At 37.6% G+C, this 14,559-nt stretch overlaps 3 protein-coding genes across 7 annotated transcripts in view; 1 reads left to right on the top strand and 2 right to left on the bottom strand.

The window, feature by feature from the left end:
- The window catches only part of LOC135744839 (uncharacterized), a 29,493-nt gene extending 24,860 nt beyond the window's left edge, over nt 1–4,633 (bottom strand). For 2 of the 5 annotated variants that reach the window (XM_065263193.2, XM_065263195.2), the window contains exons 1-2: nt 4,163–4,633; nt 509–658 (exon numbers count right to left, since the gene is read on the bottom strand). In XM_065263193.2, coding sequence (XP_065119265.1) covers nt 509–658; nt 4,163–4,378 — 366 coding nt within the window. In that variant the 5' untranslated portion in view covers nt 4,379–4,633. The remainder of the gene's footprint in view (nt 1–508; nt 659–4,162) is intronic. The other 3 variants (XM_065263194.2, XM_065263196.2, XM_065263197.2) reach the window with 3 other exon arrangements.
- A 2,300-nt stretch (nt 4,634–6,933) lies between these two features.
- Nucleotides 6,934–12,561, bottom strand: jmjd6 (jumonji domain containing 6, arginine demethylase and lysine hydroxylase). The gene is made up of 6 exons (XM_065292148.2): nt 12,003–12,561; nt 9,619–10,007; nt 9,118–9,404; nt 8,797–8,932; nt 8,574–8,712; nt 6,934–8,427 (listed from the first exon to the last, which is right to left on the bottom strand). Exons 1-6 carry the CDS (start codon nt 12,129–12,131, stop codon nt 8,293–8,295), a joined length of 1,215 nt encoding a protein of 404 aa, XP_065148220.1. The 5' UTR covers nt 12,132–12,561; the 3' UTR covers nt 6,934–8,292.
- A 74-nt stretch (nt 12,562–12,635) lies between these two features.
- Nucleotides 12,636–14,495, top strand: mettl23 (methyltransferase 23, arginine). Its single transcript, XM_065263191.2, has 5 exons — nt 12,636–12,772; nt 12,848–12,952; nt 13,660–13,897; nt 13,977–14,061; nt 14,318–14,495. Exons 1-5 carry the CDS (start codon nt 12,680–12,682, stop codon nt 14,478–14,480), a joined length of 684 nt encoding a protein of 227 aa, XP_065119263.1. The 5' UTR covers nt 12,636–12,679; the 3' UTR covers nt 14,481–14,495.
- The last annotated feature ends 64 nt before the right edge of the window (nt 14,496–14,559 follow it).

Consider the following 14,559-nt stretch of genomic DNA (forward strand, 5'->3'; position numbering starts at 1 on the left):
AGAGCTGGCAGGACCTTGTCCAGCAGCTCCTGCAGAACATCAATGTCCCAAAACAACAGAGAGGGAAACGAGAGTCACACTGTGTCAATCTGGAGAAGAGAAGTGATACTAAGAATCTGATACTCCATGAATTGACACTACCGAAAAAATGCAAAGGTTTTAGACTGATTCTAGGAAACAAACAAAAATACATGCCCTTGAATGCACCACAGATGTTTGTTTTATGCAATTTCAGCATCTAAGGCTACATTTATGGCGAGAACTGGTTAAATAAATTAATCCACACACAGGTTAGGGAAGTACAATTTGGCATCTTCAATTCACCTAACCTGCATGTTACCCGGCATACACCCATGCTGACACAAGGAGAACGTGCAAACTCCACCCAGAAAGACCTCCTGATCCACCTCCAATACACATTGGCTAAATAAACCATTTAAAATAAAACGATTACCTCTCTTAAAGCTCCCTGGGACTAAATACTGTAAATGACATCAGGCATCTTTACCTGAAGAGGTGCCACTTGAACAGAGATGACTTCAGGTTCCACAGCAGATGTTTCCTCCACAACATCAACCTCCTCAATAACAGGGGCGACTGTAACGGCCTCCTCATTTTTCAGCTCAGTGACTATCTTCTCCTCTATGTCTACCGCTGCCTCTTTGAACAAAGGAAATTAAGCTCAGAAAACAAAAAAGGCAAAAGTACACACGCCAATGACATGCTGCAACAGAATAATAAGGATATTTAGCTAACACGCCAATGACATGCTGCAACAGAATAATAAGGATATTTAGCTATTTAATAAGACATGGTTGTGGATTAAAACAGGCCCAGATAAAAACTAGGATTATGTATCAGACTTTAGATATATTACTCTTACAAAGCTTTCAAATAGTATTGGAAGACTTGGAATATAGCACACAAATCATATGGACTCATTTTATGGTACTTTTTAAGAGGCTTTGAATCAAAACTTATAGTCAACATAAAAACATTTTACTTTCATTGTATGATGAATTTCGTATATGTCATCCAATCTGATGTCAATCTGGATATTCAACAACAAATGTAGAGAAGGACTTAAACTAGGGCTGGGACTATAAATCGTGCAATATATGCTTCTCAATAAATTACAGTGAAATGCCGCTACATCCAAAAGCCAGAGGGCGCTCTCGTGCAGAAACTCAATATGCGCCGGAGAAGAAGAACCATTACACACGCAGCTCTACAAAATGCCTATGAGCAGTGGCGGCCTGTGACTTCTTTGTCGAGGGCGCACAATGCGAAGATCACCAAAACATGTATTTAGCCCCCCATGTGTTCGGCTATAATGTGAACCTATGTGCATCAGGCGTCATGTCAAAATACGTGCCTGCTGCAGACGCTTCGAAAGAGTTTATGACAAAAGTTTAGTGTTAAGTGAGTCTTGAGAGTATTTTGTGAATGTCAGCGTTTTTTTTATCATAAACCCTTTCAACACATGTGCAGGCACTTATTTTGACATGATGCTTGATGCATGTGGTTGAAAAATAATATGGAGTCATGACATCACCTGAATTGTTTGTGTACACGGAGTTTACTAAAAAGAAAGGTTTTGTACAACTGACTTTGACTGTTATAGTGTCCGCTCGTCATCTCTGCCAGACGTAAATAATCGAATTCCGAATGCGAATGAATGAATCTCATATGAGGCTCCTTTTTCAACTAGAAGATCAATATTGTTTTTCACTTGCGACAAAACAACGACTTATCTGTGCATTTTTATGGAACTATGCTTTAGGAGATATCAATCTTTACTCTCCTCCCTTGGAGATCGATACATCTTGACTGGGAAAAAGGCGGCGAGCGGACGCCAAATCATCCAAAGTCAGTTGTTCAAAACCTTCTTTTTAGTTAACTCTGTGTTCACAAACAATGTTCTCAGTGCTCGAGTTCACATGTAGAGACACAGGCGATACTTCGAGCAAAATATCATGTTGTGTTGAGCCTTCTTAGTGTTGTTAAAATAGCGATTTTGATGCTCACAGCATACTGAAGGCATAGCTTCTAGTTCTTTTGCGACCACTTCAGGTCCTCAAAATGGCGGAAGACAAGTGAGTGACGTCAGCTAATATTCATGTATATTGGCAAGGAAAACCTCTTGTACTTGGTAGCAGACACGTATCGAGGTATTTCTGGGAGGTTTTAGTACATACCGCGTAGGGCTGTCGGATCGATTCGATTTCGATTCTAAATTCAATTTCTGATTCTGGTTCTTGGGACACTATTTATACTCGATTCTTGTTTCAACTCAAAGAATATAGATTTAATACAAATACTATATTAATAAAAAGGAACAGTGAACAGCAGTTTACAAGTGGGTAATTAATAAAAACAAATTTAAAGACACAACACTATCGTCGTCGTCTTGCTTGCAAAATCTAAAATGCTTTCATACCTCTGACTTTTTATGTGAAGGTGGCATCAACGTCAATGAAGCACCTGAAACAGCCATTTTAAGCAATGAATGAATGAATGACAGGCTCACCCTTCGCTCCTTGGTAACATCGCGCAAGGCAAAAAAGAGGGTGACATCTAGTGAAGAAGACTAGTAATTAGATTAACGCTAATCTAATGTTCAATGTTTGCGGAAATAAATCTGAAAGAAAAATCGATTCGGCTCTTTGAGAATCGATTTTGAATCGGCCACGTTTAATCGAAAAATCAATTTTTTTGCCCAGTCCTAATACCGCGTTATCTATGTGACTTACTGCATCAGGTGGTCTGAAAATGCGAAAAAACTGTTTCCATTGCCGTTTTGCGAAATACACTTTTTCAGAATTGTGAAAAACCACTCCATGTAAGCGTAAAAACTTTTTTTGCGATATATGGGAGTTTTTGCGAAAATTACTGGTTTCCATTAGCCACATTTTTTAATTCGCAATGTCAATTTGCGCAATTTAAATGTTAATGAAAATGCAGCAAATGTCTGTTTATTAAGTAAATATAGGAAAAAAGTTGACTTTTAAAAATGTTGGTAGAAAACAGTCAATCTCAGTTCTGGATGTTGGAAGAGTCAAGCCAATGGCTCAATTTCATCACCATTACCTCATTTCTTCAAGTTTACACTTGTTCGTCTGGGTATTCTCGTGTGTGCTAACCGGTGTCACCCAGTTGCGGTCAACAGCAACATGTTACACACTTTTAAATATAGTGGATATAAGTTTGAAGCCATATATAGACAGACCCTGGTACAGGTCATGTCCAAAGCTCTGGTTACAGCTGTGGTGGGCACATTCTGAAGACTTAAAGAGAAGATCTATAAGCTGATGATAAACCACTGACGACAAGGCTGAGCCCCCAAAACACAGTACTGTTGACTATGACAAGTATTTGCAGAATGTTTGAAAATTATGCATTTTTGGTGTAATTAAAATGAACTTTAAATTGACAGGTCAGGTGCCGTGGCAAGTACGTGACAAGCCTATGGGGTAAATTCCACAAAACCTTTCAAGAACATGACAGGTTCTATTTTCGCTTTATGCAAATTTGTGACATAATTAAAACATGCATTTTCCCAATTCCCTTTTAAACTAAAGTTTTATATATCATGATGTATATTTGATTTAATGCATTTATTTGGACAGGACAGGACCGGTCTAGACAGCATGAATGCTGGATTACTGTATTGACAAGCTAATGAAGATTATTACAAGTATATCTAAGTAAAACGATCAAACTAACACATCAATAATGACAACTGGGAGAGGAAGTGAATGAATTATATACATTATGTCACAATGTTAACAAAAACATAACTAAATATTTAAAACATAATTTATACATCAGGAAAGAGGCCAAAAATAAACACGTCAGTGAAGTGGAAGCTCATGTAGCCTCTGTCTGATCGATTTGGCAATGAAATCCTGTCACAAACTAAACCAATTATACAGGCAACCGCAATTTTGACTAGTACATACTTACTGCAAATAAAGTACATCATGCAAACAAGATTGAGATGTATTCATTGACAAAACAGCTTCAAGCTTATTTATCTACTACACAGTGCAACTGAGCAAAACGATTAGTCTCGAAATGCGTTTTTAACGGTTTCATAAACCCTCATGACGCAATCACCACATATAAATCAAGTCTGTATGAAGTGGCACAGTTATTTTACCTGCACAGGTGTTTGTTGATGTATCTCAGCTCTTACATGAGCAACAGATGTCTCCTCTCTGTCTCTGGATTGATTAAATTCTGATATCTCCTCCTCGCGTCTCTTGGTTTCTTTCTTTGGCGCAGATTTCCTCGACAAAAGCGTCGACGCAACTATGATGGCAATAATTGTGAAGAAAAGTGCGGACAAAATCACTGGCGCGTCTATAGTCATCATTAGCCGATATACGTGCTGTTTTTAATAGAAATGTTCCGTCTGAAGTGTTTTGTTTGTTTGTTTTTAGTTATTGTGCTGTGTAAAGATCAGAGGTTTGTGAAACGCTTCAGCTTGTCCAGTGCCTCATCCCGTTAGCGCGTGTCTGTCTGCGCAATCTCATAAAGCCGCGTGCGCTACAGACGCTTTCTACAGTGGCCGCGTCTCATCCCTATGTTTACTTACTAACTAGTCAGCATTAGTGGCATTAAGCTGTCTACAAGATGTAAACTGCTTGCTGGGTGTTGTAGAAAACGGCAACGGTTTTAGAAATGTACCTCAAGCGATACAAAAACACGATTTAAAATATTTTTATTTATACAAAATTGTTATACAAAATATATTTTTAATTAAAAAAATACAAATATTATAAAGGAGAGAGAGAGAAAGAGAGATACATTTTAAATGTAGGCTGATGCCTATATAGGGCTGCAATATATTAAAGGGATAGTTCACACAAAAATGAAATATTCTGTCATGATTTACTCCATTTTATGTTGTTACAAACCTGTATAAATTTCTTTGTTATTATGAACATGCAGGAAGATATTATAAGGAATGTTTGTAATTACACAGATGAGCCCCATTCACATCCATAGTAGGATACAAAATACTATGGAAGTAAATGGGGCTCATGGTCAATTTGGTTACAAACATTCTTCAAAACATTTTCTGTCGTGTTCATCAGAACAAAGACACTTACACAGGTTTGTAACAACATGAGAGGTAGTAAATGATGACAAAATTTTTATTTTTGAGAGAACTATCTCTTTAAGGATAAAAGCGATATGGCATAACTCGCTAAATAACGCAAATAAAAATTCTGTCATCATTTACTCATCCTTGTGTTGTTCTAAACCTGTATGAATTTCTTTTTTCTGATGAACACGAAAGAAGATATTTTGAGAAATAATGGTAAACACACAGCAGCAAGTGACCATAGACTTCCATAGAAGGAATAAAAAAATATGATGGAATTTAATGGGTACCGTCAACCGTGTGCTTAACATCATTTATCAAAATATTTTCTAAGTCATTTATCACAATACTTCCAAAAAAATTTTCCTACTATGGAAGTCTATGGTCACTTACTGCTGTGTGTTTACCATCATTTCTCAAAATGTCTTCTTTTGTGTTCATCAGAAAAAGGAAATTCATACAGGTTTAGAACAACATGAGGATGAGTAAATTATGACAGAATTTTCATTTTAAAGTGAACTATCCCTTTAAGTTTGTAAAATTATGTTGAATTCTATTAATATATATTTAAATAAAACTGAAATATGTATAACCATATAACATGTTTCACATTCAATCTGGGGAAAAGCATACATTTATAAGTCACCTGTCTCTCTGCCAAGCATGTACTTAAAACGTTTTGAAGTATAAAAATAATTAATTTCAAACCATTGTGCACATATGCACATTTGCCATGTTTGAAATTTCTTGGTTCTGTAAATGCTGCACATTGCTGCTGTCTAGTTAGGCAACTCACTTCAAGTATACAATATTTGAAGTCATAGACCAATATTGTAAAGTTACTATTCATTATTGAATTTACCACTATAAGACAACTGTATTTATGTCTGAGCAATCTCATGCAGTATATGTAACGCATCATGTAGATATTTGCATTTGTGTATACGCATATATTCTTTATACACATATTGCTATTTGAAAATCTAGTTAAATGAAATGCATACCTGAAAGTCATCTCCAGATCTTATTCCATTAAAAATGTACATTTTTCCAGGTCTTGATAAACATATGAGGAGTTCAGATACAAAACCCTCTACGTCTGACGTGTTTTCTTGTAAATTAGCATTTTTATTATCAGTTAAAAGTTATTTGTCAAAAACGCCACAAATGTCACTTTAGTCATTTCATTGTCATTTAACAAAATTGAGTGTCTTTAGCTGCAAAATCCTCTAAGTACATGCTAACTTTTTGTCCATTTCTTTGGACAAGACATAATAAACAGTTGCAAAATCTCTAAAAATGCAACTATATATTGCAAATAATTAAAGTTGGAATGGTAAAATAAATAAACTGAACCAGGTGCTGTATTGCATGTGGCTGCCACATGTGGGTTGTATTCATGTCTAAGTACTCACTAGGGACAAAAGTTTGAATTTGATCCACTTCCATTAATCTTTCCTGCACAAATTGACATGGTGTTTAGTGGATTCTGCCCGCAAAGTATTATTTCTGAATGTCCTGAAACCGGGATTAAGAAGATATTTGATGAACATAACATCTTGAGAGCATTTGGTCAATCATTACTTCAGTTTTGACAGAGGTGGCATTTTGGGGCTTTTGCATCTGAACTCCTAGAAGTACTTGGCGTATTACCACTTGCATCATCCATATTGTATACCACAGGGCTTACAAATGTATAAGCGGAGTGCGTTATTGAGTTATTTAATAATAATGCACACCCACGTTGTAACGGGACTCTGCTTTGCACAATTTCAAATAAGCAAAAGTTAAACAAAAATGAAAACAATACTGCTACAAACTAAATACATAGAAAGTTTTATTATACAATTAACCATATTAATTAATTTTGTTTTAATTTCTGCAACATCAGGGTGTCATATTCTCCCCAACACCCAAATCCCGAGTGGATCAAAGGTGTCAACAAAGCCAATGCAAAACATGACGAACACAAATAAAACCAGCCCATAGAAACACACTCAACGTCTGATTATCATCTGATCTACAACACTGTTAAACTCTCATTTACATCCGATCCTTAAACTTTTCAAATTAATATTCAGAATAACAGTGACAGAAACAGAGATATGATAAACGGAAACTTCAGGTAAAAATAGGCACTTCAAAGACATCTTCTTGTGTTTTATACAGGGGATCAGCATACAAAAGTTAAGCACTGTCACAAACATTTCAGCGGCACTTCACACACCCAGACGGTAACCTTTAAAACATTTTGCATTGTTCACATCCACCACAAAATACAGTTGATTATTGTAGAGCTTAACCATTAGGTTACCATTATTTGCAGCGTATTCATTTTGTCAAAATAATATCAAAATGAACATTTTTATGACTTAAGGTTTTTAACCATTATCCTTTATATTATTGGCTCAGCGTGCACATAACATTTCTCCCTCTAGTGTTAACTTCTGACATAGGGGCACGATAGGAGGAGCATGAAGTGCTTTACTAATACTGCATCCATTTGTTCACATTAAATTTAATTACTAATGGACTTTGTGTAGTGTTTATTAGTCCATTGATGGAACAATATTTTCTCAAAAACACTGAGCATTCACAGTAGATTCAACAGAAGATGCCTTTTAGGTAGATAGGACATTCGACTTTGAAATTTATGACTAGTGATAATTATGTGGGAAAAAAGGTTTAACAGTTTTAAGTACTACGGGCTAACTTTCCCGCTAACAATAAGACCTGTTTAAGCGCAGCTCAAGAATCAGTAATAAAATAAAATCTGTTTTCTAGATTCAAAGAGCTCAAGGCAACGATTCACACCAGAGGCGTCAAGAATACATCTCAACAGAAAGACAAGAATCTTAGCAAACCCCCTGAAAAAATTCAAACGTGGATTAATGATCATGGCACGAGGACAGAAGGGGACGTCAAGATTGTCCCGAGCCTGACATCAGCAAAGGCAACACGAGAAGAGTTTCTCTCACTTTCCCACACGGCGGTCCGTTCATCCATGCAACAAGCACATATTTGGTTATTTTCTTGTTCTTCATCTCTAAAAGCGCACTCGGACAGATAACTGGGAGCTGAGCGTGTAATTGTGTACCCAGACATTAGCAGCAACCTCTTATGTAATAGACAGGAGTCTCCTTAAAGAGCGAGATGTGTCCCAGGAGATGAGCATGACGTCACCGAGAGGAACTGCGCTCTTTGCTCACGCAGTCGTCCTGGCTCGTGATGTCACCGTTTCCCATCACGCTGCAGGTTCTCCTCTTTTTTCTGCGGTGGGTCATGACGTCACCCTCCGAGCCCGAATCTGCAGCCTGCAGATAACATCACAGAGGAAATTGACTTACCATTCATATTCAAGATATTGACTAAATATACTTATAAAAAAAACGTAATTTCTATTCATCCGACAGAAGCAGTGCATGAATGTGTGCATAGTAGTATTAGGAGCAGTGTGTACCTCTGAATCCGAGTCAGATGAGCTGGAGGAAGATGAAGAGGAGGAGTCACTGGAGCTGTCAGATGCGATGCCTGTTGACTCCTGCAGATCTACTTTATCTGCCAAAGCTGCCATGTCAGGCCTCTCCTGTTTCAGAATCCTGAAAAACATAAGATATACAAACATCATGAGTACTGACAGAATTACATATTACAAGTCTAGTAAAATGACTGCCTAGTCGTACCTGTACCACTTTCGGGACAGTTTGGGGCGTCCCCGAACCGTCTTGTGCCACACGATGGGAAAGTTAGTGGTGCTTGCGAAATTCTGGGTCACAGCAATAGTGGTGTCCAGATTAAGCACAACGTGCCACCATCCACCTATAAAAGAGACAAAATGTAAATGTGTGAAGGCCAAAACTTGTACAAAAGACAGACATCCCTCAAACATAACAGCGCAATATCACTGTGTCCATTACATTCATGCATTTACACTAAACCGTGAAGCTGAATTATGCACAGATGTTGTATACAGCATCTGTGTACACGCTCATAAAGAAATTGACCTGGTACAAACACCGTGTCTCCAGGATGCTGCAGGATCTCCAGCGGTCTGAACTCGGCCGGCCAGGTGGGCTGCTGTGTGCGTGGATAGATCACACTGAACCAAGTTATGGCTTCATCCTGTTGGTTACCCCCATCCTCTCGTGTCACCTTGATGAGCTCACGGGGTGTGTGGGTTGGAAACAGGCACCAGCGTTTGTGACCTTGCACCAGGGCGTTCCACGCGCTCGTGCCGAGCGGGTCGATGTGAATGCCTGTTCCAGATCTGGCAGGACCCATCACAAACCACCTGTGAGGACAACAAACAGCATGGAGTTAAAACACAATTTTAGGCTGGCCACACACGTGAAGATTTTAAGCCAGATTGCACCCTCGAAAGGGGGGGGGGGGGGGCCCAATTAGTGTTTTAAAGCAAGACGGATAATAAATAAATTATACATTTTTTTGTGTTATGAACCCAAATGTTGAAAGTGAAAAAGTGTTAAAGTAAAATGACGCATTACCTGTACGGAGGGCGCCGTTTCTCCCCCGCAAACTGAAAGAGGTCATCCCGAAAGAAAACGGGCACCTGATAGTCCTCCAAAAGTTTGCGCCGTTTGGCGTGCTCGCCGTAACTGCTATCAAAGATGTAGAGAGGGCTGTCGTCACGTGTGGACTCCAAATATTCGACGTAGTACTTCATTTTCATTTTGACAGAGTAGCCGTCGTTGTCCTCGCCACATTTGAACTTCTGATTGCGGTATTTGCGTTTGAGTCGCTCCAGCGTCCATTTTTCACGTGCAGGCCATGACTCCTGACAGTTGAGCAGAACAACGGGCTTATATGGCTTTTCGAAGCGCTGAATGAACTCCTCTGGACTGAGATGCTGGGCGTCCACTCGCTCGACATTATCCTGAACAAAGAAAACATGCAAATCATGTGTGTAGGGCTTTATGATGATTTGCTGTAACAATCAAAGTCGCATTCAATTTATTGTGATATGCACTGTCAAAAGTATAAGTCAAATTCTATATTGAAAACATTAGCAAAAACAAAGCAAATTTGATATGACTGCCCAAAAGAAAACCTTGTTTCTACTCATGGTAAAAGGCGATTTTCTCTATATGTAGATTTTTTTCTATCTCGTCAGTTTTTTAAACAGTTTTGCAAAGAAATGTACCCTTATGACTGGTTTTGTGGTTCAGGGTCCAAAATGTAATGTAAACGTAACTAGAAGTGAACCAACGTATTTTTGGTAAATTTAAAGGAACAGTCCGACTTTTTGGGACTTAATCATTGTATCCCCCAGAGTTAGTTAAGTTCATACATACCCTTTCCATCTCTGTGCGTCCCATAACTCTGTCTGACGCACCCACCGCTAGCCTAGCTTAGCACAATGACTGGAAGTAAATGGCTCCAGCTAGCATACTGCTCCCAATAAGTGACAAAATAACACCAAAATTTTTCTATTTATTTGTGGGCGGAGTGATTAGCACAACACTTGCGCGAACTGTCTGCTCCTCACCATGGGGCTTCTCAGGTGCTGCGAGCAAATCACTCCACCCAAGTAGCAATGCTTCGCATTTTGAGAATATAGTTCCCAGTATGTATACTATTAAAAGATGGCTGTGTCTCATATGACCTTGTTATTTGTACATGCTGTGACTATACAAATCACAACATATAAATAGGAAAATGTTGGTGCTATTTTGTCACTTATGGGGAGCAGCATGCTAGCTGGAGCCATTTACTTCCAGTCTTTGTGCTAAGCTAAGCTAGTGGTGGGTGCGTCAGACAGAGTTAAGGCACGCACAGAGATGATAAAGGTATATATGGACTTATCTAACTCTAGGGAACATGGTGAATAAGCTAAAGTCCCAAAAAGTTGGCGTGTTCCTTTAAAACAATCAGCAGGATGATAAAACATATTAGTAACAAAACTGATAGTTACAAGTTCACTTTAGTAAGAAGAAAGCATACACTTTTAATCTTATACTTGAAGTATAAAGTAACAAAACTGGAATCAATTGTTAATTAATTTAGGGCTGCATAACGATTAATCGCAACTAATCGTTTGCAGAATAAAAGTTTTTGTGAACATCATACATGTGTGTGCTGTGTATAATAATTATGTATAAATAAATACACACAAATGCATGTATAATTTTGAGAATAAATATATTTATAGTTTTAGCATTTATATTAATTTATAATATAAATGATATATAAATTTAAAAAAAAAATTATAAATACACACGTAATTATTTCTTAAATATATACATGCATGTGTTTGTGTGTTTACATAATTGTTATACACAGCACATGAAGTAAACAAAAACTTTTATTCTGCAAACGATTAGGTGTGATTAATCGTTATGCAGCCCTAAATTAATTAAAACAGAAAATATTAATTATTATATAATGACAAATCAAATATGTGGTATGGTTGGTAATAAAAAATATTTGATAGCATAAAATTAAATAATCTCTGAAGTCCTCTAAACTTTGTGCGTCTCTAGTGTTGAATATATAATGAATCCAGTAAAAAGTTCAGTCAAAATATTTGTATTGTATTTTTTACAATAGCAAACCTACCTTAATAAATGTGTTTTTGCACTTTAATAATTTAAAACATGATGAAAGTTGTGATCTCAGTTAGAAAGTGACAATTATAAAAATCGGTCAATGTATTTGGCTGTTAAAATCAGTATCGGCAAAAAAATCTGAAACAGTGCACTTGTAACTAAAAAACAACCATGTGTTGATCAGTTATACCTCTGTTCAGAGCACAGTCGTCGTTATGTAAATGTGTACGTGCAGTGAGTAACGCAGACATTGGCGCCCACCACACATGTGCCTGAAACTAGCAGCAGATCTGCTGGTGTCAGTAACATATAAACAACCTCACCTTCACAGTCCTGTGTGACAGATCGAAATTCTCGCAGTAATCGTGTTTGATCCAGTCGCTCGAGTCTTTCAGCTCGGGTCTGGCGCTCCGCTTTGCTTCTTTGATCCGTTTTTTAATTTTATGGTTCATTTCTTTTGCGTTTCAGCGTGTCGCGTCCGTACCTAAATGCGTTTAGCTGGCGTGCTAACACCGATGTCTAGTGGAAGTCTATAGTGAGGAAGCTAACGTTAGTCAGTTCGCTGGAGGCTTTAGAGTCGTGTGTGCACTTCTTTTATTTCCGACGCACCTTCGGACAGACAAAAACAAGCAATATATTGTGAAGACAGGGAGGCTGTGGATATAATGGACGCTGCAACAATAAACTAAAGTTAGATAATCTGGCGGTAGCAAGATTCTTGCATGCCTTGTGGCGCAACCAAACGGTGTATTTCATAATCCCACCCCTTAAGGGAAGATGATTGGGTATCTTTGCCGTATTGTAATAACTATATGAACGCTGATTGGTGGTTTAGTGTACGTAACCACATATAAGAACCAATGGAACTTGAGCAGAAATGGAGACCGCATAAACGCACATTCTGATTGGATTAATGATTATAATACCGGACGTGTTTTGGAAGATGAAAAAGTGATGAAACATTCGGGATTAAATTAGTGTACTAGAAGCATCACCAAGTATGAACGAGCCTGCTTCTCAAAACCTAAAAGAGAGATCATTCACATTTAAGGGCGGTGAAGACGTTCAGTCTTTAATCGTGTCTATTCCTGAGGTACAATGAAGTTGTATATTATTTTGTTACATAAAGAATGATCTCATGTCATATAAACACTATAATTCAATTCAGGTTCTTGATCCACAATATGGGATGTACGTGTGGCCCTGTGCGGTGGTGCTGTCTCAATATTTGTGGATGGCACGCGATAAACTTCAACACAAGACTGTTCTTGAGGTGATCATATTTCTTTATAACCAGCCATTTAAGATGAGGTTTTGACAGCAGCAAACATGATATGATATAGACATTAATAAAAACTGAATAAACCTTAATTCTCTAGCAAAAACTGTCATTCATTTTTCAATAGACTTTTGGATTAACGCAAAAAAATCAGCTCTAACAGAAATTTATGATACTGACACATTCTGTCGAACAAGTCAATCTTCAGAGATTATTACAAATTGTATGAATTTTGAAGTGTAAATGCATTTACTAGAAATATAAAAAGAAGAATTTTAACTTCAAAATGCATACGTGTTAATTTGTAAAGATAACGTGTAAGTGTCGTTACTTTTGTTAAACTTATTTTGGTCTTTTTTTGCTATACTCGAAAAGTCTATGGGGAATTTGAATGGGCTTTTTGCGAGGGAACCATTATCCCGCTAACTTCCGGGTTATAGCCTACAAAAATACGTCATTCCTGCGCTCAGGCTGCATACGTCATCAAGCATTGTTTATTTCGGTTTACTGCATTACATTCGCAAGTCATAAGCATATTACAACAATTAACGATTAAATAACAATAATAGTCAACTTTATAATTGTTAATATTCTGAAATAAGACTTGATGACGTATCCAGCCTGCAAATGCGAAGGCTGCAGCCTTCAGACTAGGAAACGGGCTGTGGTGAATAATTTAACAATGTCAGCTTGTGTTACAGCTCGGTGCTGGTGTGAGTTTGCCTGGTGTAGTAGCTGCTAAATGCGGGGCTCGTGTTATCCTCTCAGACAGTGCTGAACTCCCCCTCTGCTTAAAGAACTGCAGACGCTCCTGTGATGTCAATAACCTCCCCAATATACCTGTGATCGGACTGACCTGGGGTCAGGTATCACCTGAACTCCTCTCACTGCCACCTGTAGACATCATCTTGGGATCAGATGTATTCTATGAACCTGAAGGTGAGCATTTTTACCATGCATTCGTTCTTGCATCTTGTGTTCTGCATGTCACACAAAAAACCTCATTTATTTTGGACAGATTTTGAAGATGTGCTTGTGACCATCTACTTTCTTATAAGGAGAAATCCTTGTGCTCAATTTTGGACAACATACCAGGAGAGAAGGTAGTTTACACACATGCTTCAGTTTATCCAGCAAGTGAGAGTCATATCTGCTTCCTTGATAAGCATATGTGTATATCCAGGAATTGCCAATAATAGGAAAATAAATTTGCAAGATTTTTATTACCATGGGGCTCTTGTGTAGCTCTATAAGATTTGGGAACCATTTAACTACACATTAGAATGGGTATTATTAGGGTTATTAAAGAAAAGCTTTATAAACCAAAACTAATGCATTGTTTGGTATTTATTGTTTCAGTGCTGACTGGTCCATTGAAGCTTTGTTGCACAAGTGGAATCTTACGTGTATTAATGTTCCTTTAGAAACATTTGATGCCAGCAAAACCCACTTGGCTGGATCAACACTTCCTGGGAATCACACTGTACAAATGATGATTATAACAGCAAGAGAAATGTGTTAATGTAATTCTGTTAAGTATTTGTATACAAAATGTTAAGTTATTTATTTTTCATACAATAAACTACTTTATTTTACTTGTA

The sequence above is a fragment of the Paramisgurnus dabryanus genome, chromosome 3, assembly GCF_030506205.2.
Source record: "Paramisgurnus dabryanus chromosome 3, PD_genome_1.1, whole genome shotgun sequence".
Lineage (NCBI taxonomy): Eukaryota > Metazoa > Chordata > Actinopteri > Cypriniformes > Cobitidae > Paramisgurnus > Paramisgurnus dabryanus.

Bases quoted from the DNA above. Each gene is read 5' to 3' on its own strand.
- jmjd6 (XM_065292148.2), bottom strand. From the start codon at position 12,131: ATGAACCATAAAATTAAAAAACGGATCAAAGAAGCAAAGCGGAGCGCC. The intron at 9,405-9,618 runs GTAATGCGTCAT...TTGTCCTCACAG, and splicing joins AAACGGCGCCCTCCGTACAG to GTGGTTTGTGATGGGTCCTG. The intron at 8,933-9,117 runs GTCAATTTCTTT...TCTCTTTTATAG, and splicing joins AGACACGGTGTTTGTACCAG to GTGGATGGTGGCACGTTGTG.
- mettl23 (XM_065263191.2), top strand. From the start codon at position 12,680: ATGAACGAGCCTGCTTCTCAAAACCTAAAAGAGAGATCATTCACATTT. The intron at 12,953-13,659 runs GTGATCATATTT...CTTGTGTTACAG, and splicing joins AACACAAGACTGTTCTTGAG to CTCGGTGCTGGTGTGAGTTT. The intron at 14,062-14,317 runs GTAGTTTACACA...TTATTGTTTCAG, and splicing joins ACAACATACCAGGAGAGAAG to TGCTGACTGGTCCATTGAAG.